We start from the raw sequence: 23,902 nt of genomic DNA, 5'->3' as shown, positions 1-23,902 counted from the left end.
GAACAAACAAAAGACACAAGAGTAGTGTTTTAGGTTTTTCACATCTGTGTGTGGTTTGTTGTGTATGTGGCTTATTTTTTTTGTGTGCATAGTTACTATGCAAAAAATACCATTTTTAGAGGAGTTAAAGAAGTGTTTGAGTTTGCAAGATGTGTGTGATGTTTGCATGTTTTGCGTGTAGAGCAGGGGTGCCCAGTCCTGCTCCTGGCTATCAACTGTCCTGCAAAGTTCAGCTCCAACTCTAATCAAACACACCTGCCTTTAATTTTAAAGGGAAACATAATACAGGATTGGGTTGCTTCAGGTGTGTGTGATTAGGGTTGGAACTGAACTTTGCAGGACAGTTGATCGCCAGGAGCAGGATTGGGCACCCCGGGGTAGAGTTTTGAGAAATTAAGCCATAGTTTAAAAAACTAAGCATTTTGAAAAAATTTAAAAAATAAGGACAAAAATGCAAATTACAAACAACAGGAAAAATACAAAATAGAAATTAAATAAACTGTGCTTTATTTTTTTTTCCAGGTACAGACTATTTTAACAGTAGCATTCATGTATGAACTACTACAGAAATTAACCAAACGTAAAAATAAAATAAAACACAGCATAGTCTCCTTTGTATGAATTAAATATGCAATGATTTTACTAAAGATACTAAAGTTATTCAGTAAAGAGCAATGAGTGATTTTCTCATTTTCTGTTGTTTGATTATCATGAGCGATATTGAGAGCAGCAGGTTTATTAGGCTGAAGCTGCTGTCACTTTAAGACCTAATGTACAGATCAAATATGCCAAATGCTTTGAAAAGATGCAACTCATTAAAATGCTGTCGAGGTATAGTACCGTTTTTAACTGCAAGGTATTACAATGCTCTTCTGGCATCTAAATATCATGCAATATGTATAAATATAGTCATAATAGACTGGCCATTTTTCAAAATGTTTTAAGTTTTGGTGTAGAACAAAGAAATGGTTCTTTAACAGCTATTTAAAGCAGGTACATTTCATTACTTTAATTAAAAATTTACCAAAAATAAGACTTATGGAGTGAAGTGAGCATTTACTATGAAAAAAAAAGAAAAATACTGTGAAGATTTACAAGTAAACACATGCTTAAACATCCAGTACTCACTCCTGCTATTACCATGTGCTGTATAAAAAGCACAGTACATCCACTAAACAAGCACTTTAAATAAAACCTTTAATGAGAAGGTTTATCAGCCAACAGTATCAACTCAGTCAAACGCTATCATTTCAGTGGTTAATGGGTCCCAAACCATAAACAGCTCACATTTACAAAATTAAAAGGCTGCAGAAAGTTTCTACACTTAATGTTATGAACTGATCATAACCACACATACCAAAAGAAGAAAGAAAAATCAAAGGACTGCTGCCGCTCTAAAAGTTACTTCAAAACTCTACAGTTAAGACTAGTCCTGAAGAAACTCATCAGACACTATACAGCACTCTCAAAGGCCCATCAATACTGCATCAATATTAATGTAAGCAAAGTAAGAGAATATACAGGTATGTTTCAGATATCATTTAAGCTTTCTTCTTTAAAAAACATATATATATATTCTAGGCTGTATATTATACAGTAATGTTAAATCATATATTTCATCTTATATCAGTGAAATAGAGGTAAATCAAGTCAAAAGTTGATCAGTCAACAGATTCAGAAATCATAGAGACAAAATAACACTGGTTTAAAATATACAAGTGAAAGGGTTTCTAATCGTGTGCAAGTGTACCGAAAGAGAGAACAAAGTAGCAGAGAGGCATGATGAGACAGACAATTGTAAAGGAAGTAAAGAAAAACAGATGAAAAGAAGTGGGTGAGAGGAAGAGAGGAGGCACAAAGGAGGCTCAGAGGTTGCTGAAGAGCTCGTTTCTTTTGCTCCAGTCCATCTGTGGGGCTTTCTTGTTGGAGCGTTTCTGGTGAGCGCGTTCCTTGGCCTGCTGCAGCGATATGTTCAGAGATAGTCCTGCGTCATCACTCGAGGCCTTCACCTTTGGTTTCTCCTGCAAATGTTTCATGATTAAAACGAACATTCTACATTCATTTCGATTACTCAAGACTGTGTGCACAGACACAAACCTCTGGTGCTGAGGTGCTGGCCGGAGCTGCAGAAGAGGAGGTGTTGGAGGAGGTGCTGGAGGTCGACAAACTCATAGCTACTTTAGGCTTTTCTTCCTGGGTTGCTTTTCCATTCACCTACCAAAAAAGCATTGACATTGATATTAAAACAATTAAAAACATAAAAGGAAACATTTCTGCATTTCTTTCTTCTGTTGAACACAAAATTACATATTTTGAAGAATGCTCCGTACAATGCAAGCCAATGAAAACCTGCATCCTTCTTCAAAATATCTTCTTTGTCTCCCACAGAAGAAAGTTTGTTTGGAACGACATGAGGGTGAATAAATGTTGACAAAACTGAGTGAACTTTCCCTTTAAGTGCAGTACAAAAAACAAACCCCTAGATGGACCTTGAGCTTTTTGAGGTCACAGTCTGACTATGGGCCTGTCCCAACAGACACATCTGATGTCTTGGCCAAGTGCATGTGACAGGATGTACACACACAAGACTGTCCCAGGTCTGATAAATACCAAAGCTAAATCCACACGATCTCTAATTGCACTTCAGAGCATTATTTGAGGCTAAGTGTATCCCATTACAGTGTGAGATGTTCAGTTAGAATGATATTTTAATTTAAGGCTCTTATACTCACCACTAATATTGTGAAAAGTTATTACAATTTAAACTTCATTTGAAATGATGGAAAATAGAAATACAATTGACTGACATCCCCTTATGGTTTACAGCTGCCATTTCAAAACAACTGATGTTAACCACATGATCCACAAATCTCTGAAGTAATGAAAGATTTACAGGACTTAACTCTCTGTGCTGTCTACAGCAAGAGCCAGGAGTCCTTTATCACAGCCATTCAAACATCTGAGGGTGAAAGAGTATCTGAGAAATGCTGGCAATACCAGTTTTAGAGTTTGATAAAGTCACAGATGTTTGTGTTGTGTGAAGAAAAAGAGCAAAAACTCCTCTGCACACCCTCAAGATGTTTTATCTACTAGCAGATACCTGGACATGCAGAGAGCTTCCATTAAGTTGGCGATTATCTGCACCAGGTTATCATTCTCTCACAGCTAGTCTAATTTAGCAGTGGAAAAACTGACAGAGAAGAGCTGCTGGAGAGGAACCAGGAGGCTGCATTAAAAGTGGCCTGAAGTCTGGTTATCAGACTCCACGGATTTACCTTCGTCCTAATGCTGCCTGTTTAATCCCATCACTGACGCTCAGACTACACTTTATCAGCCTATCAAATGTGATTCTGTAAATTTAGCATGTGCAACTAAACATAGCACATCACATGCCCACTTTTTGAGAAATGTAAGATCTTATCTGGATTAATCTGGATTACATAATCAGATTCCAAAAATTAGTAATTAGCTTAAATTACATTTTAAAATACTACAGTTACCTGTCTATGGATTCCATAATCAAATACCATAATTTTATTGTATTTCAGGTTTAAAGGGATACTCCACCCCAGAATGAAAACTTTTTCATTATTCTCTTACCCCCATGTTGTTCCAAACCCGTAAAAGCTTAGTTCATCTTCGGAACACAATTTAACATATTTTGGAAGAAAACCGGGAGGCTTGTGACTGTCCCATATACTGCCAAGTAAATAAAACTGTCAAGGTCCAGAAAACTATGAAAGACATCATCAGAACAGTTCATCTGCCATCAGTGGTTCAACCGCAACATTATAAAACGACGACAATACTTTTTGTACACGAATAAAACAAAAATAATGACTTTATTCAACAATTTGTCTCCTCTGTGTCTCTCCACATTACCGTTTGGCCATTTTGGCAAATCTGAGCTGTATGCAAGCAGCGTAAGCTCTTCTGTGTCTGCTGTGCCACAAGGATACGTTTTTTACGTTTATTTACGCTTTCATTTGAAAGAAAACAGTGCATCAGTGCAGCGCGGCTGACACAGAAGAGCGCAAGCTTCCTGCATACTGCTCAGATTCTCCAAAACGCCGCTACAGTGATGTGAAGAGACACAAAGGAGATAAATTGTTGAATAAAGTCATTATTTTTGATTTATTTGCATACAAAAAGTATTGTCGTCACTTCGTAACGTTACAGTTGAACCACTGATGGCAGATGGACTATTCTGAAGATGTCTTCCATACTTTTCTGGATCTTGACACTGTTATTTATTTGAAAGTCTATGGGACAGTCACAAGCCTCCTGGTTTTTATCCAAAATATCTTAAATTGTGTTCCGAAGACGAACAAAGCTTTTACAGGTTTGGAACGACAAGGGGGTAAGTGATTAATGACAAAATCTTTTTGATTTTAGGGGAGAGTATACCTGGGGTGTTCGATATGATGATTTTTGATCGTGGACGATAAAAATGTCTCCACGATCTGCTTCTGAAGAAATATTGTAGAATCGTACTACAGCACACATTCTATCAGACGCAATACTGCCCCAACCCTCACAAAAAAAAGTACATTAGCTGTAGAGTTACTCTCACGGGATACTGCCCTTATTCGTAGTCACAAAATCACATTACACTCCACCTATTCGCAGTCACAAAGGTTAATTATTTGCATGTGCTTTAAAGTCTATTAAGTTTCTGGTTAAATGTTTCATTCGCATACTGTTCTTACGAGCGCTTTATATAAGCGTGTAGACCCAAAGTGCGTGCACTAAAGCCTGTCAAACAGTGCGTGAGTTCTGAACTAAGTTATTTTTTGCACTAATACTGTCAAAACACACAAGAAACACACAAAAACTAAATATATACACATCTAAAATAAAACTAAAAAGAAAATAAAAAACTTGATATAAAAATCTATATTAGAATCCACACAAGATGCACGCAGGTCTTAAAGGGACAGTATTAAACTGCCGCTTGTCACTAAAGGGATAGTTCACCCAAAAATGTATTTTCTGTCATTATTTACTCACTTACATGTTGTCAAACCTGTATTAATTTCTTTCTTGTGCTGAACACAAAAGGAGATATTTTGAAGAATATGGGTAGGCCTAACCAAACAGTTGCTGGTCCACATTGAATTTAGAAAAAAAAATACTATGGAAGTCACTGTGGACCAGCAATGGTTTGGTTTTCCACATTCTTCAAAATAGCATTTATGTTCAGCAGAAGAAAGAAACTCATCCAGGTTTAAAACAACTTTTGAGTGTGTAAATGATGGTATAAAAATAAAACACTGACCGAATTGACAGAAAGATAGCAGAATTTTTAAACACCAAAACACAAAGAGAAATATCACTCACTACTTTTGACTGAAAAACTTTAATACAGTTACTTTAATAGGAATCAATATATACAGTATGTAATGTTTTATTTTTATATTTGTTAATTCAATTTCTTGAATGCTCCTTTTAAATACACCTATTGTACCTTAAAAGAAAACATTATTTGTTTCATTTGTATATTCTGTATATTTGTAATGTGTATTTGTACCCATTTTTTGAATAACAAAGATAAAATAATGACAAAGATTTTTATCTTTGCCCACTTTGGCTTAAATATCCACCATACTTTTTTTTATATTTTGTTAACTTGAAAGGTTTGCCTTTATAATAGGGAAATTACTTTGGCTATAATGCTCAGAAAACTTGCAAAATAGCAAAACCAACATGACAAAGAATCGTGATAAAATCGTTAATCGTGATATTTCTAAAAAAAATTGTGATATGATATTTTTGCCATATCGCCCACCTCTAATTATACCTTTAAGAAGTATACATCCCTGCATCAACTGAGCACATTCATTTTTTATCTGAATTATCACTCAGTATGTATTTCTATGTCTTTGGAAGGCTTTAGTCTTTCAAACACATTAAAATCACAAACATTTTTGTTTTTTGGTCCTCTTTTTCTCCTAATGTATTTACTTGAAGTACCCCTGAAATTGTAAATAAATATTTTAATATTGGTTACGGTTACATGACATCCAGGTAGACAAATAAAATGTTTGATTGATTTTAATGTAACATTTTTATGATTTAATGTATTGTTAGTTTTTCATTAAATCCCCTGCACTTCCTTCATAAACTCAAGTTTGGGAAACCTTGACATAATATAATGTTTAATGCACTTCATGATGTTCATAACAATTAATGAAATATATTTTCTTACTATTTGTATTTTTTAATCAATGTGGTACAAGATTATTCTATTTAAATCAATGTGATAAATGAGAGAGGCTAAAAGTAGTCTGATTACATTACCTTAAATGTGTAATGTAATGGATTGTTACTAACTACAATTTTTGTCATGTAATTTGGAATCAGTACTAATTTGCTCAACACATATGAAGATAAGCGGTCTGAGTACATTTAGTCTTTTGAACAATGAGCAACATAGATGTTCCTCACCTGATCTTCTTCATCACGGCTGGAAACGGGCTCTGGGAGAGGACCTGAGAACACAGTGACAGACAAAGATCAATTCATTCGATTTTTATGATCAGATATATTGGTCTCAGTTAGTTTAAATGCAACTTGGGAAAAAATTGTTATAAGATTCATGATTACAGTCCATCACTATTATTAACCAAAATGCCATTGCCAAAGGGTTTTGAGTCACATTACAATGGCTAAACAGTGAGTTCCTTCCAAGAAAAAACAGGAAACAGGCAAAAAGCCTTTACAGAATTGAATGTGAATTGGAAAACATGGCTGTTGTGGTTGAAATAATGAATAAAAGATGTGTGTGGCTGCAGCTGTCAACATCCATTCAGTGAGAAATGGAAAAAGTCCAACAATGTAGTTTTGGCAATCATTTTCTCAGAAATCAACATTTTTTACTTTTTACTATTTCATCTGTTGCTCTATTACCTTGAAAAAGCCTCCAGTGAAGTAATACATATATTATGTAATGCTTCTTTGTGTCATAGTGGGGTGGCTGGGCCGCCAACATGAGTCTTTTGCCTGTCTGGCACATTAAGAGTGGGGGTGACTGACTTCCCCCATTTCTCATGCTGTTTCCATGGTCCTGATCACCAAGACAACATGCTGGCAGTGCGCTGTTGACTTTGGCTAATTCTCTCATGTACAGACAGTGCCACCGCAGGCCTCGAGTTGATGTTTAACCAGCAGTCTGTTACTATGTGAGAGTGTGTGCGTAACATGATGTGAAATGTTTGACAAAGTGAAATGTTTGACAAAGTGAACAAAGTTGTTCTTCATCAGCAAAACCACACTTACGGTCAAGGGTGAGATGAACAGAAACCCACTTTGCACATGAAAAAACACGCTATATCTGTTTAATTTGTTACGCTTGTACCTGTGAGATGATTCTCAGTTGGAAGGACATCACAGCTTCTGAAGTAGGCGTCTGTCTCAGGATCCACCACCAGCATTCTGGTCTCATCTCCTCCTGCTTTGATGGCTGCCACCACCTCTGAATGATGCATTGTGTGCACAGGAACGCCATTCACCTGCAGAAACAACAGACATGAATTCACACATTTGGAAGCAAAGATAGAGAGTTAAATTGTGATAAGGAAATGTTGTGGGAATGCAGAAAGTTTCCATTCATTGTGATATATCTGGATATTTAAATGAACAGTAGTTTCCCTGGATCATTCAAAGCATGTGGTTCTGCAGTGATCTTCGGGGGACATTTCTTAGTCAATTTAATTCATTGCATTACAGTAATTTAATTTCAATGCAATTTAATTTAACTGTAAAAATTACAATTACATTAAAATCTAAAAAAAAAAAAAAAAAAATTAATTTTTTTTAATCTTTTTTTTTTTATTTGTTGATTAGTAATTTTTTACTAAATTTTATTTATTGCTTTAAGGTAACTTAATTTTAATGTACCATAATTTAAATATAATTCAATGTAAATGTAAAAATATAATTATATCATTTAAAATTAAATTACAACAAATTGAACAAAGGAGAATAACATACAATAATTAATTTGTATTTTTAATTCTTAATTTTTTATTTAATTTATTGTTTTAAAGTAATGTAATTTCAGTGTAACATCATTTAAATTGAACTTAAATATAACAATTTAAATGTAAAAATATAATTAAAATACATTTAAATACAATTTTAAATTAAACCATAAACTACATTTAAAAACTATAAAAATATAAACTCTAATTTTACTTGTAGTTATTACTATTTTATTTATTATTTTCACTATTCTTTCTTTACTTCATTATTACTTATTTGGCACTATTCATACCAATGCAGCTAAACTTATATTTTGGCAGTACAAATGTGTAACCGAGTTTTTGTCTATACATAATATATACCAGCAAGCAAAGCAAATCTCCTTTCTCTGACGCTCTATTCATTTGAAGTACTTATGGGTCAATAGAAAGTCTAATCCCATGACTTCTCTGGTTCACAGAGAGGAGGCACCTGGGAAAAGACTGAGGTTCTGTTGGTCTATCCCATAATGCCAGAGGCTAAGGAATCTGCGTGGGAGATTCAGGGCAGGAGTGGGCTCTTAGGAATGCCGATCCCACTCTCCCGTTCTGCAGGCAATTAAAACACAGCGGACAAACAACAGTCCCCTTATGTGTCTTTTAAACACAGCCCTATTAGACATACACACACACACACACAACAAGAGGCCATGCTCACAGAACAGGGAAGCAAAAAGGAGAATTCATCATTCAGTGAGTGTGAAACACACTTGGGTTTGTGAACAGGCATAGCATGTTTTTATCGTCATGTTCAGGTAAAGCCACGTGACTCCACATGATGCCTGACATTTAAATGTCTCAGCACTCTGGAATCTGAGATGAAACGCGGGAAATGGGAGTGAAACTAAGAACGGGGATCCTGAGTGTGTGAAAACACGGCGGCTGAATGAAGTCAGTGTTCAAAGAAAAGGGTTCGGTGGCATTCTGAGACAAGGCTTTAAAATAAAAAAAATGTTCTTAGTCAGGCTGAAGAGGACCGGATTTGTGCTCAGGGTGAACAACTATGTCAACCAGTCACACAACCAGTGAAACAGCATGATTACTTCAATTAATAAAATTGTGAATGAAATTTAAAACTGTGAAAAACACATGACCACAGATTGAGTTACAAGTCAGCCAAAACCATTTCACCATTACCCTCAGAACATTTACATACTTACTAAAGTCAAACACACACACACTGACAACCTTATTTAAATCTAAGAGTGATTCCCCTAAAGGTACTCCCAAAATGACGATGACTGACATAATATCTATATCAACATAACACTTGACTGGAAAACAGTTATATTTATTTGTCTAACCTCACTTTCTTCATTTCATTGACCTTATTAATCTGCTATCTGTTCTGTACACAACACACTGTTGCCATTAGCTGAATTTTTCAGGAAGGAATTCAGTTCACACTAGTTTCATTGACCTTATTAACATCGTTTAAAATAGGACAATGCTGAATTTGGTCTTTTATTTATATTTATTTGTCTAACCTCACTTTCTTCATTTCATTGACCTCATTAACACCGTTTAAAATAGGACAATGCTGAATATATATTTTTTTATACATAGAAATAACATAAACGGGGCCTTCTTTGAACCATCTTAAAACCTCTATAGTAAGTGGATTGAGCCTGGCTTTATATCAGTGATTTGATAAAGATATGTGACTGAGCTCTCCTCAGGCGTTCAGTAATCCCAGCACTCCCAGAGAGACAGTAATTACACTGGCCACTCCTTCACTGATAGATAATAATGAGATTAACACTCTGGAAACACCGTCCAATCTGCTGAGGCATTTACAGTTAACACTCTGTGCAAGTATAACATGCAAAATATCACTCAGGCTCTAAAATTTGATCTTTACTCGTTCTGACATCAGTCATAAACAGCCTATGGTTAAGGTAATGAACTACATTATAAGGTGGAAGAATTTTAATTGAGATTATAACTAACAGTGTTTTTAATGAATGATGCCAATGGCAATATCTAGAAAGAAGGATGGCTGCTGGCTGATATAATGTCACTATATACATAATACAATGTATAACCCAATACATACTATTACAATTACAGAAACTGTACACAACATTTCAGAAATTAATCAAAATATGTTACATAGTATTTATGTGGAATTCACTGAAAAAAAAAAATATATTATATATATTTATATATATTGTGTTACAGTGATATGTATATTAATACATACAAACATGTAGAGAGAGAGGCACTATCTGAACATCTGAAGACAAAAGTTTATTACCATCCTTTCCTGAAGTACACACACAGTTGTTTAAATTACTGATTATATATGGTGTATTATACCTCCACTATTTTATCTTGGGGCCGAAGTCCAGATTTCTCTGCTGGGGAGTCCTCATCCACCGCCCTGATGTACTGGCCAGGTTTAGTCTTCTCTGTGTGCAGGTTAAAGCCATAACCGGTGGCACCCTTCTTCATGTGACAGAGACGTGGACGCAGCTCGTTCTTTGATTCCTATAAAGAGACAATAAATTAAGGAAATTACAAAAACAGCGTATACACTGATATATCCTAAACAGACAAAGCAGAACGCATAAATGAGAACATTTCAAGATATCAAATACGTATCAATTTTTTTGTCAATCATGATAAGATACATACCTTTCAAATGTAAACTACAGCTAAGAATTGTGTACAAAGCAACAATCCTAATTCCCTTCACTTCTAGCACATTTTCAAAAAAAAAGAAAAATTACATTTTTTACATAGTTAAAATTAATCAAACCTTTACCACACACCACACAAACTTATTATTATTTTTTTTTTACAAAATGTATTCAACATAATGTACAAAAGAAAGAACTTCTAAAAAGCAAAGCCACCCACCCCAATCGATAAACAATAGCTGAACAAGTCACCTGCTTCCTGAAACCTTCCACAATAATCTGAGCAAAACTTTCTAAATAAAACTACAGAAATATACAAAATCTACAAAGCAATGTGAGAAATAACCTTTATACCATTTCAAAGAGGACTCAGTACGTCAACATCCCGAGACGAAGCACTGAAAAGTAGAAGTAACAAAACTGACCTGTCATCTGTGTACTTCCCTCTTTAGCAAACCAGTCTATAATATATGGCTGAAATTATACAAACAGATAAGAAACCAAACATCTACCTGCTGTTCACATGCACATATTGATCTGTGGATGAGTCAAAAAACATACATGAACTGGCAAAGTATGAAAACAAATACAGAAGAAAGTTTGTTCAAGTTTATTATAAAATAATATTAAAATAATATAGTTTTTGTGTGGTTTACAGTCCAGTGTAACATAGTTATAGTTGATGCAGGCCAATGTTTTGGCTTATGTAGGGCCCTATGAAATTCGTTAAATATTTTTCCAAATTAAATTTTTTGAATGAATGTACAAGTTCCTTGATCTCTGATACAGAGTACAGACCAACTGCAAAACAATTTACCACACAGGTGAAGTTTGTCCAAAGGTGGTCATGATAGGCCAACACTGGCAATACCAAGACAGCAGTACAAAGCTGCAGTGTACAGGCTACATACTTCCCAGGAGGCCTGCTCTTCTGGGAAACCGGATAGTATTGCGGAGTGAAGGGGTTAGGACTAGGGTCACTGAATGTGCTCGACACGATTAACAATACCCACTCTTTAGAAATCACTAGCTCGGGGCTAACCACAGGTCACAGATACAGCTGACAAGGGCAAAGATATCCTCATTGCTGTCCCCCAAAGAAAACGTGCCTGACTGTAGCCACTAATGAAAGGAAGAACTCTTCTAACAGGTGACTATGCAAAGACAAGACCTATCTGAGCTCTGATTAGCATAGGCTTATCCAGCAGAGGCCATATGTTACGCTAAGAGTTTAATCCCTCCTGCTGGACACAAAGCTGAAGAGCACTGTTTGGGGATAGTTTGTGGACGGTGTGTGGCAAAGTGGTTAAAGCAAGGCCTGGTAATCAGAGCCATGAGCTATTACCAATTGTGGCCTTGATCAAAGCACTTAACCCCAGACAGACATACAGACACTGTAACAATTTAATAATAATACACTTTGAATAAAACATGCCTCAAAAAAAAACTTACTTCCCATCAAAAATAAGAAATATGATAACTGAAAAAAGTAAATTCATCCAAAATTCACTTAAGCAGGTGATTAGATGAAATGCAAAAAGACCGGCACACTGTTATTTTTGCTCCCAAATAATTTTTTTATAATTTAATGAATTGCAATGTTTTGACCTGATGAAGACCGCTTGTGGTCGAAACGCTGCAATTTATTAAAATTATAAAAATCTAAAAATAGCAAAATAGATGATTATGTTTATCTGTGATACATATATGAGTCTGACTGTTCAGACAAACCAGGTTTGTGACAAGATGTTTTTTTCATCTACATTCAGCATTGTAATGTGCATTTAATAATAAACAATGTTATCATTGGGAGAATTATTTGTGGATGCAAAGAAATGCAAAAAGATGGACACACCTTGATTTTTTCTCGCAAATAATTTTTTAATAATTTAATTAATTTCAATGTTTTGACCTGATGAAGACCGCTTGTGGTTGAAACGTTGCAATTTATTAAATTATAAAACAATTCTTAAGGAGCAAAAAATCACGGTGTGTCTGTCTTTTTGCATTTCCTTGCCTACAAATCTACAAATAATTAAATGGTTTATTTGAACAGTCATAGTCATATATGTATGACAGATACAAATAACTGTATTAATCTATTTTGCTGCTCACTGTGTTTCTGGTGCTGTTGTTAAAATAACCACAGCATGTGTAGCTCTTGTAGAGGTTTTTGTCTTTAGCGGGGGAGAGAAGTTACAGAACGGAATGGGCTTGAATGAAGCGTGTTTGATAAAATCAGAGCATATAGCACTATAAACAACCCTGAGTGCTTGTGGTGCGGCGTGACGCGCTGCTCACTTTAAACTACAGAAACGTCTTTCTTTTCAACTTTCTTCACAACAATTTGAGGTATTTTTGTGCTGGATGGGTTAGCAAACAAGCTCTTGGCTATTAGTACTGACCAAACTGGCAAGAGACTAACATCAGGTCTTATTTCACCCAGCAAAACTGTAACTTTCCTGCCAAAGTGCTGTAGCCACCTCTGACTATGTTTGACAGAAGGTTCACAATGTCCTGAGAGGACTGGACATACAGTCATGAACATGTTATCTGCTCTCTGGGTGGGTCTTTCGTAAAACACGTGTGACAGCCACAATGTTTTTAAATGCCTCTGATACTATGCTCACAAGTAGACACCGAAGATCACTCAGCATGTACTAAATGATACACCCCTGCTGTGATAAGATATACAAAGCTGCCTGATAAAGCCATAGACTGTTATCACTGTATTGGTTCTTCTTGTTTCTTCATTACCAATTCCATGTAACCTCTGCTAACTCTTCCGCCCAAGGCCGCTCTTTTCGTGAGCAAATTTGTGTTGGAAAGTATGAACTAAGCAGATGAGATGATATAGCGTGATATGGAAATCATGCTGCATTGCCACCCAATGAAAAGCAAAAGCAAAAGAATGCAGCGGATGAGGAGAGCTGATGTCTCTGGCATATCAGTGTTTGGCCGTGTCGGGTGAGAGTAAGGGGAGAATTGTGGGAGTGTGGGAAAGGGCTTGGGTGTGGACTGCTATCTCTGAGAAGGGTTTGGCAGGGGCCCACACATTCACAATGCAAAGATGACATCATCCGCTTTGATAAGATCCCTGGAACACTGCAGTGGGATTTTATGAAAGAAATCTTATCAAATCCACGTGAAGAGAAGGACACTCAAATGAGACATATTATATATATGATCTAAGATATATTGAGGTGAATGTCACAAACTCTGTCGAGAACACGTCTGGGTCATATTTCATCCCAAAATCCCAAGAAAAGTAAAAAGAAATTATATTTGCATATGGAATGTTTTTAGAATTACAAATTCTTTGGCATTGTGACATTATTTTTTTATGACAATAATAATTCTCATTATATAATTAAAAACATATTCTCAAAACATAAAAAAATGCATAATTGTAATACTTGTTGTACTACCTTAATGTATAAAAAACATTATCACAATGCAATGCTCTTAATTTGCCTTCATATGTAAAATATTTTTAAAGGTGTCACGGGAATGTTTTTATTAAATAGCTTGTTAATCATGTATGTTCTTATTTGATAAAGTTTAGATTAGGGAAAAAAAAAATTTGGCATTTGGCAAGAGACACTTGATATGGGCTTAATATAGATCTGTGTCTGATTACTCATAAGAGCAGGGGTTTCATTTGAGAGGATCTGCTTTGTGACCAGTTTTACATTTACATTTACATTTAGTCATTTAGCAGACGCTTCTATCCAAAGTGACTTACAAATGAGGACAATGGAAGCAATCAAAATCAACAAAAGAGCAATGATATACAAGTGCTATAACAAGTCTCAGTTAGCTTAAACGCAGTACACGTAGCAAGGGCTTTTACAAACTGAAATGAGATGAGAGGTAATAAGCCTTATTATTTATATGTCATGAAGCATTCAAGCTTACAACGGAACTAGTTTCTAACAATAAACTAGCATGAAACTATGGCATGCCATAATACAGTACGTGATGAAAGCCTATGATCTCTTGTCATTATGCATGAAACTCACACAGTTCCTTTTCGGAAGTGTAGAGTTCCTTGATGAAATGTACTCTTTACTAGATAGTCTCCCTCTGGGCCTCCTTTTGCCTTTGGGTTATTTAATATAGGAAGCTAAAGTCAGCAGAGGGAATAATTTTCTCCTGTCCACAGTAGATGTGGGGTAGACTCATTTTAACTACAGTATCTTACAAAGACCTTCATTTACTATCAGTCCTCCTGAGAGTCTGCGTGACACGACATGAACCCGTGGCACCTGTGGCCTTCAGAGTATTGGCAAAGAGATCAATCAATGATTACAGGGAAAAATGAAAATGTCGCAGTAACTTTTAGACTTATCTATCATTGACTTCCCATGTACTGTGAGAGCTAAATGGAGAAGAGTTCTTGATTTTAAGCAAGTTCACAAAAGGAGAAACTTTCAAATATTGCACTGCTTCATCTTTTTCAGCCATTTACAAATGTGAACTGAAGCTTCCAACTTCAAAAAAAATGTGCAACGTTCCATAAAAGTATCACCAACTTACAACAATACAAGGTCAGCAAGGTTCAAAACAGACTAGACTTCATGTGACTTTAAAGAAAAAAAGCATTGAGACAGTTTTCTTTTGTGTTCCACTGAAGAAAGAAAGTCATACAGGTTTGGAACGACTTGAGGGTGAGTAAAAGGAATGATGGAATTTTTATTTTTGGGAACTGTTGCATACCATTAAGTAAACCTGTTTGTCATGAGCCGAGTGTGGAAAGGCCCTAACCTAACCCACCTCCAGCTCACAGCAGGCCTCAGTGAATCCTCCACCAGCCCTAAAAAGATACTACAGATCGATGATACAAAGGTTAATGACTTTATAGCTCACTTTAGTAACTCATAATCTTGTCCTTGGTTTGCTCAACTCTTAAAGGACTGGGGTAGGGTTGGTGAAACATGAACTGATGATTGAAAACAATAATTATCCTTAAACATAACCTGGGTTGTCCAAGTAAACAAGCTTTTTTTAAAACCTAAATCATGTGGTATACTGGCATTTTGGTGCAAGCTTACGCAATAAAGAAGCATTTTTTAATAGTATGATGCAACATTGATTGCATGAGTGTTAAGATGAGCAGAGCTGGCAAAGGAACCATAAATATATTTACAGGCCTGAGGCTTTGGATCCAAGATGTGCACTTGCAAAACTCAACAGCCAATAATTAACCTATAGAGATTTGAAAACTGCCAACCAACAGCAAAATACACAGCCAGGTAACAAGAGCAGTGAGGTGAGCGCTGATAGGATTGATACAACTGCTCGTGTCATTTCAAAATGCAACAGACCACAGCCGGAAAAACTGCGATCTTGTAACCAAGGAAGTGGTTAATTCAAATGTGCGAACATCCCTCCCTCTCTCGCAGAGTTACACATTCAGCTTGAGAGTTTACTTTTGAAATTTTTAGTGGTGAACATCTAGAGAACGTGTGGCTGCCAAACACATGCCTAAGATGTTGTATTGTGTCTGCTAAAATGTATTGTTGTCAAAGATTAAAACATTCTTTTACAGAATAAAATGTAAACTTGTGCTTTGCGCATAAAAAGTGTCTTTCAATGATACTAGCGTGTTAGAAGTGGTTTCCAAGGTAATTCTATGCGGTTGCTAAGCTATTCAGTAGGTTTTTGGTGTGTCGCTAGGCCACTGCTAGGGTGTTGTGATGGTGCTCTAGGTAATTGCTAAGTGGTTGCTAACCAGCCAAAGTTAAAAAAATAAAATAAAATCCCATGATATTCCAGCATATGTTCCCTCAGTGATTTATGTTTATGGTAAAAGTAAACATTTGTGTGATTTTCTGTCTATTTCATCGACCACCAGTCAAAAATACCTTAAAATGAACAAGAAACCTCTCCTCAATAAACTGTACAATTTGAGGAAACATTCATATCCATAGCACAAATAGAAAATTACACATTTAGAATCACAATTTTCAATAATAATTTGAATACATCTTCAAAATCCCTAACTCTAAATTGAAAAAAAGTGAGAAAATTAGCTGGGAGAATATCAAGGTTAAAATACATATGATATAGCAAGGACTCTACAATGATTACGACCACTTTCACCAGTCTTTACCTTTAAAACAATGGCATTTTTAACATTGGTGAAGTTTGGAAGTAGGCCACTTCCATCTTTTCATCGTCCACTTAAAATGAGGCTAATCTAAATAATAAATAAAACAAATAAATCACACAATCAAATTACCTATACATCAAAAAAACCCAATGACAATAAAAAAAAGTAGTTAAAAACAAACTCATAACAAGCATTGTTCCAAATAAAAAAAACATAACCAAACCAAAATATTGAGGAAAATACCAAAGACACAAACATTGAACAAACCCTTTCTTTCCTCCCAACACACCTGCATTCCTGAAGAATTATGCCAAAGAACCGCTATCCGAGAATGATTCAGATGTTTGCAAAGTCAGAAAATATTCCAGACTCAGACATTGATCAATTTTTTATAAATCATCTGTTCTGCCACTTTTTCCATCATTTACTGCCAAACACAATGTGAGCAAGCTGTCTGAGTGCAATCCTCTCTGAAAACTCATCTCAGTAAGTAAACAGCATCCCGCAGGGCACTGCCATCAAGAACAAAGCTTAGTCTGGGTTTAACTGACAGCCGATCCAAGGATGTTCCTCCAGTGGCATTTCAATTCTGAATGATCACAGAGAGGAAGGATGGGACGCAGGAGGGTGAGAGGAAAACGACACAACAGAGGGGCCATTCATGGTTGACTGAGGGCTTCAAAAACACTTTGATAAATGCTGGAAAGAAATGTGATTACAATCCATATTGTTCCAGGGACTCTAAATAACTGTTATTGAGCAGAGGCCTTCTCTTGTCCGCAAAGGTTATGATGATTAAAGTTATTTCTAGCTCATGCCACATAATCAGAAAAAGGACTGATAAACACTGGCCTGTATGTCATTATGTAAAAGAATAACTAGCATCAAAACTGCACACTTGACATTTGTTTTTGCTGTGCTGGCACTTTCAGAAACTGATTTGCCTTCTATAGTAACTTGTAACTAGATTTTCTGACACTACACTATTCGGGGTGTATGTTTCAGTCCCAAATGTCTCTAAATAATCCATATTATATGATCAACCATTCATGTAATAGAGTTGTTTGATTTATTAGGTTTGATCTTCTGTAACTTCTCTGAGCCTGATGGCACATCAGAATCTTTTACATAGGATAAAAGATCTCAATCCTACTCTGTGGGCTTCTTTCTCTCTAATCAGGCTTCTGCACCCAAACAAAGAGTAACTTTCCACAATAAACCCCCTTCAATGCTCAAGGATCTCCAAGGCAAGGGATTGAAACTTTATTGGGGTCAGCTTAGTCTGCTGGCTTTTGTCCTCAACTCGAATAATTACAACTCAAGAAAACCATTAAGTAGCCTATATTTGGTACAACTGGTCAGTTTATTTACCATCAAACTAATAGAGCTCTATTGAAATGTTGAAAATAGAATGACTTTGATGTTGAATCCAATGACTTTGACTGAATGAAAATGAAATGAATGTGGATAATAGGACATCCTCTTAAAGGAATCTGTCATTACTTTCAAGAATACAAATTTTACATATAAACATACATAAATTCAACAGAAGAAAGAAGAATGACATAAGGGTGAGTAAATGGTGACAGAATACAAAATTTTGAGTAAATGGTGACAGAATCGTAACTTTTGGGTGTAGTATCCCGTTAATCACAGGATCAAATATTTGTCCCATGAAAGAGAATGCTGCCCACTGAAAGGCCTTCAGATTAACATCACAGGATTGAAGACAGAGCTTTTTAGATTCTTATTACACAATTGGTGCAAATCACTTGCAGACCTTGTACTGCGTTACATAAAAATGTTGTATCACTTGAAAGCCATGCAAATGACCTATACACTCTACATGGTTATGTAATCTTAAAACTTGAACAGTGGCAAATGATCAAAGAGCGCAGTTATGACACTCGATATGATGTGTAATTGATCTATGAGGAGAATTTGTCCACTTCTTCCTTATAGACAGAGCTTTTATCAGAAACCTATTATCAGATAGCATCTACTTGCAATTAACAATACCGTCTAATAAGTAAAACTGTATTGGTCATTTACTATGCATAGTATTAGTATTATTTATGAAGTAATCAAGACTGGAATTTGGTTAATGCATCTGATGACAGGCATCGTCCCCGAAAAGGCAGAAAACATGACTGTCCTTATGTCTGACAGGTCAGACCGGAAGCAATGTAAAACCAGTGATACCTGTGACGTAACGCAAAGATTATCTGATTTGAAACATGTAAATGTCCTCAAACATTTCAGAAGGGCCACACCTGTTCATTTCCCCACCAAACACTGTGTTGTTATGGGCACATATCCACAACAAGAGGCCTGGTCATCAATCAATGTGCAAATGAAACAGGAAAATGTAAAAATGAGCTTTTCTGTGTACAGCATTTCCTCTTATGCTCTGCTGGTAATATAATATTAGTAGGCTATAATATTAGTATAATATTCAATGATTTTTTTGTCAGTATCTATTAAGGTGTTCAAAATGTACACTAGAAAATGCAATTCATACAAACATGACTTGAATACACCTCTTCTATAATGAGCATGTTTTTAATTTTTGAATTAGAAGTCACTTTGATAGATTTTGTGGGGCTTAAAGTCAAACTTTCCAGCCAGAGATAAAAAAGTCTAATAAAAAGGACGAAACTCTTGAAAATGATTAATGATTAATGATTAAAAGTGTATATAAAGCCCAATTAAAGTGTTTCAGTTAAATGGTTACACCACTTGACATTTTGAGTATAACTAAATCGGAATATATGTGGAAAAGATTCAGGCCTACAAACATTTTGTTTTCAAAAATGTATGAAACATACATGAATGCATACATAGGCTACAAATAATTTATAAAACGTATTTTAAACTAGGTTTATAAAAGAGATATGTAATTTTTAATGATCTCGAACATCTTTATTTGACATTAACCTACATACAGGACTACACATGTACTATGAATATTGTGAAGTATACTGTACCGACGACACCTGTTTAAAACTTAACGCACGTGGAGAAGACTCAATTTGTTTGCAGCTTAAAATCCAAAATAACTTTTTAAGTGATTGAAATTTGCTCATAAAAGCTGTTGAACTCACCTTGGAGCTCACGCTCAGTCTGTCCATGCGTATGTCCCCATTTGTCTCCGGGACGGGGGTGGACTCCCTTGGTGTCCCGTTCTTCATCTCCTCTTCATGGTCCGATTCAGCACTGCTCGGTATCGGTATCCCATCAGTCACATACTCTTTCTTGCACTTCAAGTTGTGCTTCTGCATCAGATTTGCGGTCTCTGCGTCCACCACGATGAGCTCTAGTTTGCCCGTGATGCCTCGTATGCGGGACACCACCTGTTGATGCTTCTCGTCCTCCACATTCTCCCCGTTCACGAACGCCAGTTTGTCCCCGGCCTTCAGACCCGCCTCGGCGGCAGGAGAGTCGTCTTCCACATGCCGGATGAACTGACCTGGCTTGTTCTTTTCGCCGTGGAGATGAAAACCATAGCCGTTGTCCCCTTTTTCTAAGACGCACAGCTTTGCCCTGAAGTCGCTGGACATTTTGAAACTTTAAGACTTACACAAAAGCAGCAGTCCGGTTAAACTGAAAGTTGGAGGCAACAACGAAAAGTAGTTATGTGAAGAGAAAAGTCCGCGCCGCCCACTCAGCGTCTTCACTGTGTTGCAACACCGTAAGTCAAATCGTAGTTTTCTTTGAACTGTAGACAGTCAGCGCCTCACGGACCCGCCTCCGTCTGTTACTGTCACTGATTGGAACTTTCACTTGTCAATCAAAAGAACGTCACGCGAGTTCTCTGGCAGTTTCATATGGGCTATGGGTTGCAGTCTTTGGATCCTGTTGATTCTTCTTTCTCTGTAAAACACAATAATCGACAGGTTCGGACTCTTTTTAAAAGGGATGTTGTGTTGTCTCTAGACATCCTATTATAGCTTTCTAGAATAGCTGTGTTGATGTTTGATAGACCTATGGCATAAAATTTGGAAATATTATATTATTATATATTAATTTTTTATAAAAATTATTTATAAATATAATAAAAAATTAGAAGAACTTTCTTTCAAACTCATTTATAAATATTACCCCAGAATAACTATTTCCTTGTAAACAAATTTAACTGTGATATTGACATGCTTTGTGCATTTTGTGGTCTACAGAAACTTTTTTTTTTTTTCATTTGTTTTGGAGTTGTCCTTATTCAAACAGTTTTTGATTGGATTTCTGTTCATTTGTTAGATTCCTTATTATGTCCAGCTTTCAACTTCATTTTGAAAATATTTTATTTTATTTTTCACTTGCGACATGTCATTCCATAAGGAATATTATTTAATTAATTTGTTACTTTTGTTGGCAAAGTTTATTATACATAAATGTAAGGACGGTGATTATAAACCATTATTTCAGAAAATTAAACAATACCTAAAATCTATTTATAATCTGATAAACAAGAAAGATGTTAAGTGTATTAAACATTTCCATGTTTTTATTTAAATTAGTTTTATTTTTTAGCATTTAAATTGTAATTTTGTATCTTTCGTTTCATGTCTTCACCCCATGGCTAATGTAATGTTGAATGTGAATGACTCAATTAAAAAGGGGGCTTGTAATACAAACAAAAATAAGATAAAAAAAAGTATTTCTTTTATTTCATGCAAAAATTATTTTTTACATATAATATAGATAGGTAAGTGAAGTACCTTTTAATTTTTATAATTGTAATTTAGTTTTATCTTTTAAAACCAGTTAAACCTTTTAACATTTTTTATGCTAGGCCATTTATTTAGCCTGAATTTTACACTGTTTGTACATTAAATAGGGAAACTGTTTCTCTATAATATCCATAATAGTTCTGTGATCAATTCAGGATTGCATCAGGACATAGTTGGAATTCCATGGCATACTTACGCATTCCACGATTAAAAAATTGTAATATTTTGCCATGTAATTTCTTAATACACCTCTTTTATGTGTAGACTAACAGTCATTCATATCATTAAGCAACATCATTATAATCCCATTTTTGAATTGATGAGAAATATCTATACCAACACTAAAAGCTTTAACTTAAAGTAATTTCTCCTCACACTATAATCAAATCTCGTTACTGTGGCAGCCTTTTGCTTTCATCCATGCAATAAAAAAGATAAAGATTTGCTGATACACTTGCAGAAATTATCTGCCTGTCGACATACCTGAGCAGATTTATGAGAATCACACCCTAAATATTGTTACTGTTTAATCCCAAATGTCAAACATCTCTGTAGCACTGTGTGATCATTTGCTTTTTAAATTCTTGTGTGAACAGCAAGAGACTGTGTTTGGCTTCTCACGTGTCTGAATTCACTGATTCATATTATTGAATCTGATATTATTATCTACTTATTTTTAATATTATTTTTTTTACTCTTAATAGTTTCAGGTTCAGTCTTCTTTTACGTCTGGTGTTGCTGCTCTTTTTCTTCTACTTGTTTATTACTCTGGGATACTATATTTTCGTTCTTTCATAAAAAAAGAAATGTTTATGTATTTTATCAAACGAAATCTACATTAGCATCATACTAGTCCTCATATAAATATATCAATAACAAAATTAGCTTACCACTCAGACCGCATCTTTTATCGCAATTAATGGTGGTGCTACAGCACATAAGGTGGCAAGTGTGATGAATTTTATGACACAGAAACATGTGACAGAGCAGCCAGTTGCAACACAAGCTCACACAGTTATAACAGCTCACAAACAGGTTATTGTTATTGAAATGATATATACTTGGCAGTGGGCACACTGTGAGGGATTTGAGGCCCCAACTGCTAGCTATCAATCCATATGTAGTGGTGTATTCTGCCATCTAGTGTCTCATTAGAAAACTGCAACAAAAAACAAAAACCAATACTCTGACCACTTGATACAGAGAAAATTGGTGTTCATGTCAATATAAGACATTTACAAACACACAATTGGTTCTAAACAGACCCAGATGGAATGTGTGGACACATTTGATGTATTTTCTGTGCTGTAATACTACTCTTTTGGTAAGTGAAAGTGTAATCAAATTAATCAAAATATATTAAATTAAATAAGTGGGAATCACAGGATATGTACAAACACACTCAAATTTTGCAGAAATCTAAGGTTGTAGAGTATGTGTGAGCATGGTTCTAACAATCAATTTCTTAATGCATCTAAGCAAAAATACATAATCACTGTCAGGTTTGTTAAAATGACTCCATGGACTTAAAAAAAAAAAAACAAGAAAAGAAAAGAAGAAAAAAAAAAAGGAAGCTTTAACTGATGGTTGTGGTATTCTTTAAGGCAGCAGCTATTTGTACTAAGTGTAAATAGCAATAGATGCTATTTACATCAAGTGAAAATAGCATATTTTCTTAGCGATAGAGGCTATTTACACCAAGTGCAAATAGTGATGGATGCTGTTTACACTAAGTGCAAATAGCAGGATTTTTAGTGATATGCTATTTACACTATAGATTCTATTTACTTTGTTAAAATAGCAGTATTTTCTGCTATGTATACTACTTATTGCAAATAGTGGCAATTATCTGCACCTCAGTATTATAGTACATTATAAAACAGTATGCAGTAATAACGTATTGAGAGTAAATAATAATTTTTATTCAAATTATTAAATGGATGCCACCTTATTGGGACAATAAAGGGACTACACCTACCCCCAGTGGTTTTCAAACCAGTCCTGCAAGCACCCCCAGCACTGCACATTTTCGATGTCTCCCTTATCTATCACACCTGATTCAACTCATCAGCTCATTAGTAGAAACCGCAAGACCTGAAATGGGTGTGTCAGATATAGGGAGACATACAAAATGTGAGGTGCTAGGGGTGCTTGCAGGACCGGTTTGAAAACCACTGACCTACCCGATACTTTATTTTCAACTTCTCAATTATTTCTTTCATTTTTATTGAAAATAAATGTCTTTCCGATGTGAAATGAGATTTGAAAAAGGAGAAAAATTTATGGTGTTGACTATCCTTATAACATGTTTGTGGGTGGAGCTTGTGTAAATAGCCTCAGCCAAAAAGGTGGGCTATTTGCACTTAGTGCAAATAGACACTCCCATTCTTTAATTCA

General features: G+C 35.4%; 1 protein-coding gene across 1 annotated transcript; it reads right to left on the bottom strand.

The window, feature by feature from the left end:
- Positions 1–490: 490 nt before the first annotated feature.
- On the bottom strand, positions 491–20,542 carry slc9a3r1a (SLC9A3 regulator 1a). The gene is made up of 6 exons (XM_019070584.2): positions 19,883–20,542; positions 10,341–10,511; positions 7,358–7,511; positions 6,448–6,491; positions 2,098–2,214; positions 491–2,021 (listed from the first exon to the last, which is right to left on the bottom strand). Exons 1-6 carry the CDS (start codon positions 20,336–20,338, stop codon positions 1,866–1,868), a joined length of 1,098 nt encoding a protein of 365 aa, XP_018926129.1. The 5' UTR covers positions 20,339–20,542; the 3' UTR covers positions 491–1,865.
- Between the last annotated feature and the right edge of the window lie 3,360 nt (positions 20,543–23,902).

This window comes from Cyprinus carpio, chromosome B12 (genome assembly GCF_018340385.1).
Source record: "Cyprinus carpio isolate SPL01 chromosome B12, ASM1834038v1, whole genome shotgun sequence".
Classification (NCBI taxonomy): domain Eukaryota; kingdom Metazoa; phylum Chordata; class Actinopteri; order Cypriniformes; family Cyprinidae; genus Cyprinus; species Cyprinus carpio.
This window is presented reverse-complemented; position numbering and strand designations above follow the sequence as displayed.

Bases quoted from the DNA above. Each gene is read 5' to 3' on its own strand.
- slc9a3r1a (XM_019070584.2), bottom strand. From the start codon at position 20,338: ATGTCCAGCGACTTCAGGGCAAAGCTGTGCGTCTTAGAAAAAGGGGAC. The intron at 7,512-10,340 runs GTATAATACACC...TTGTTTCTGCAG, and splicing joins CCCAAGATAAAATAGTGGAG to GTGAATGGCGTTCCTGTGCA. The intron at 6,492-7,357 runs GTACAAGCGTAA...CTGTGTTCTCAG, and splicing joins AACTGAGAATCATCTCACAG to GTCCTCTCCCAGAGCCCGTT.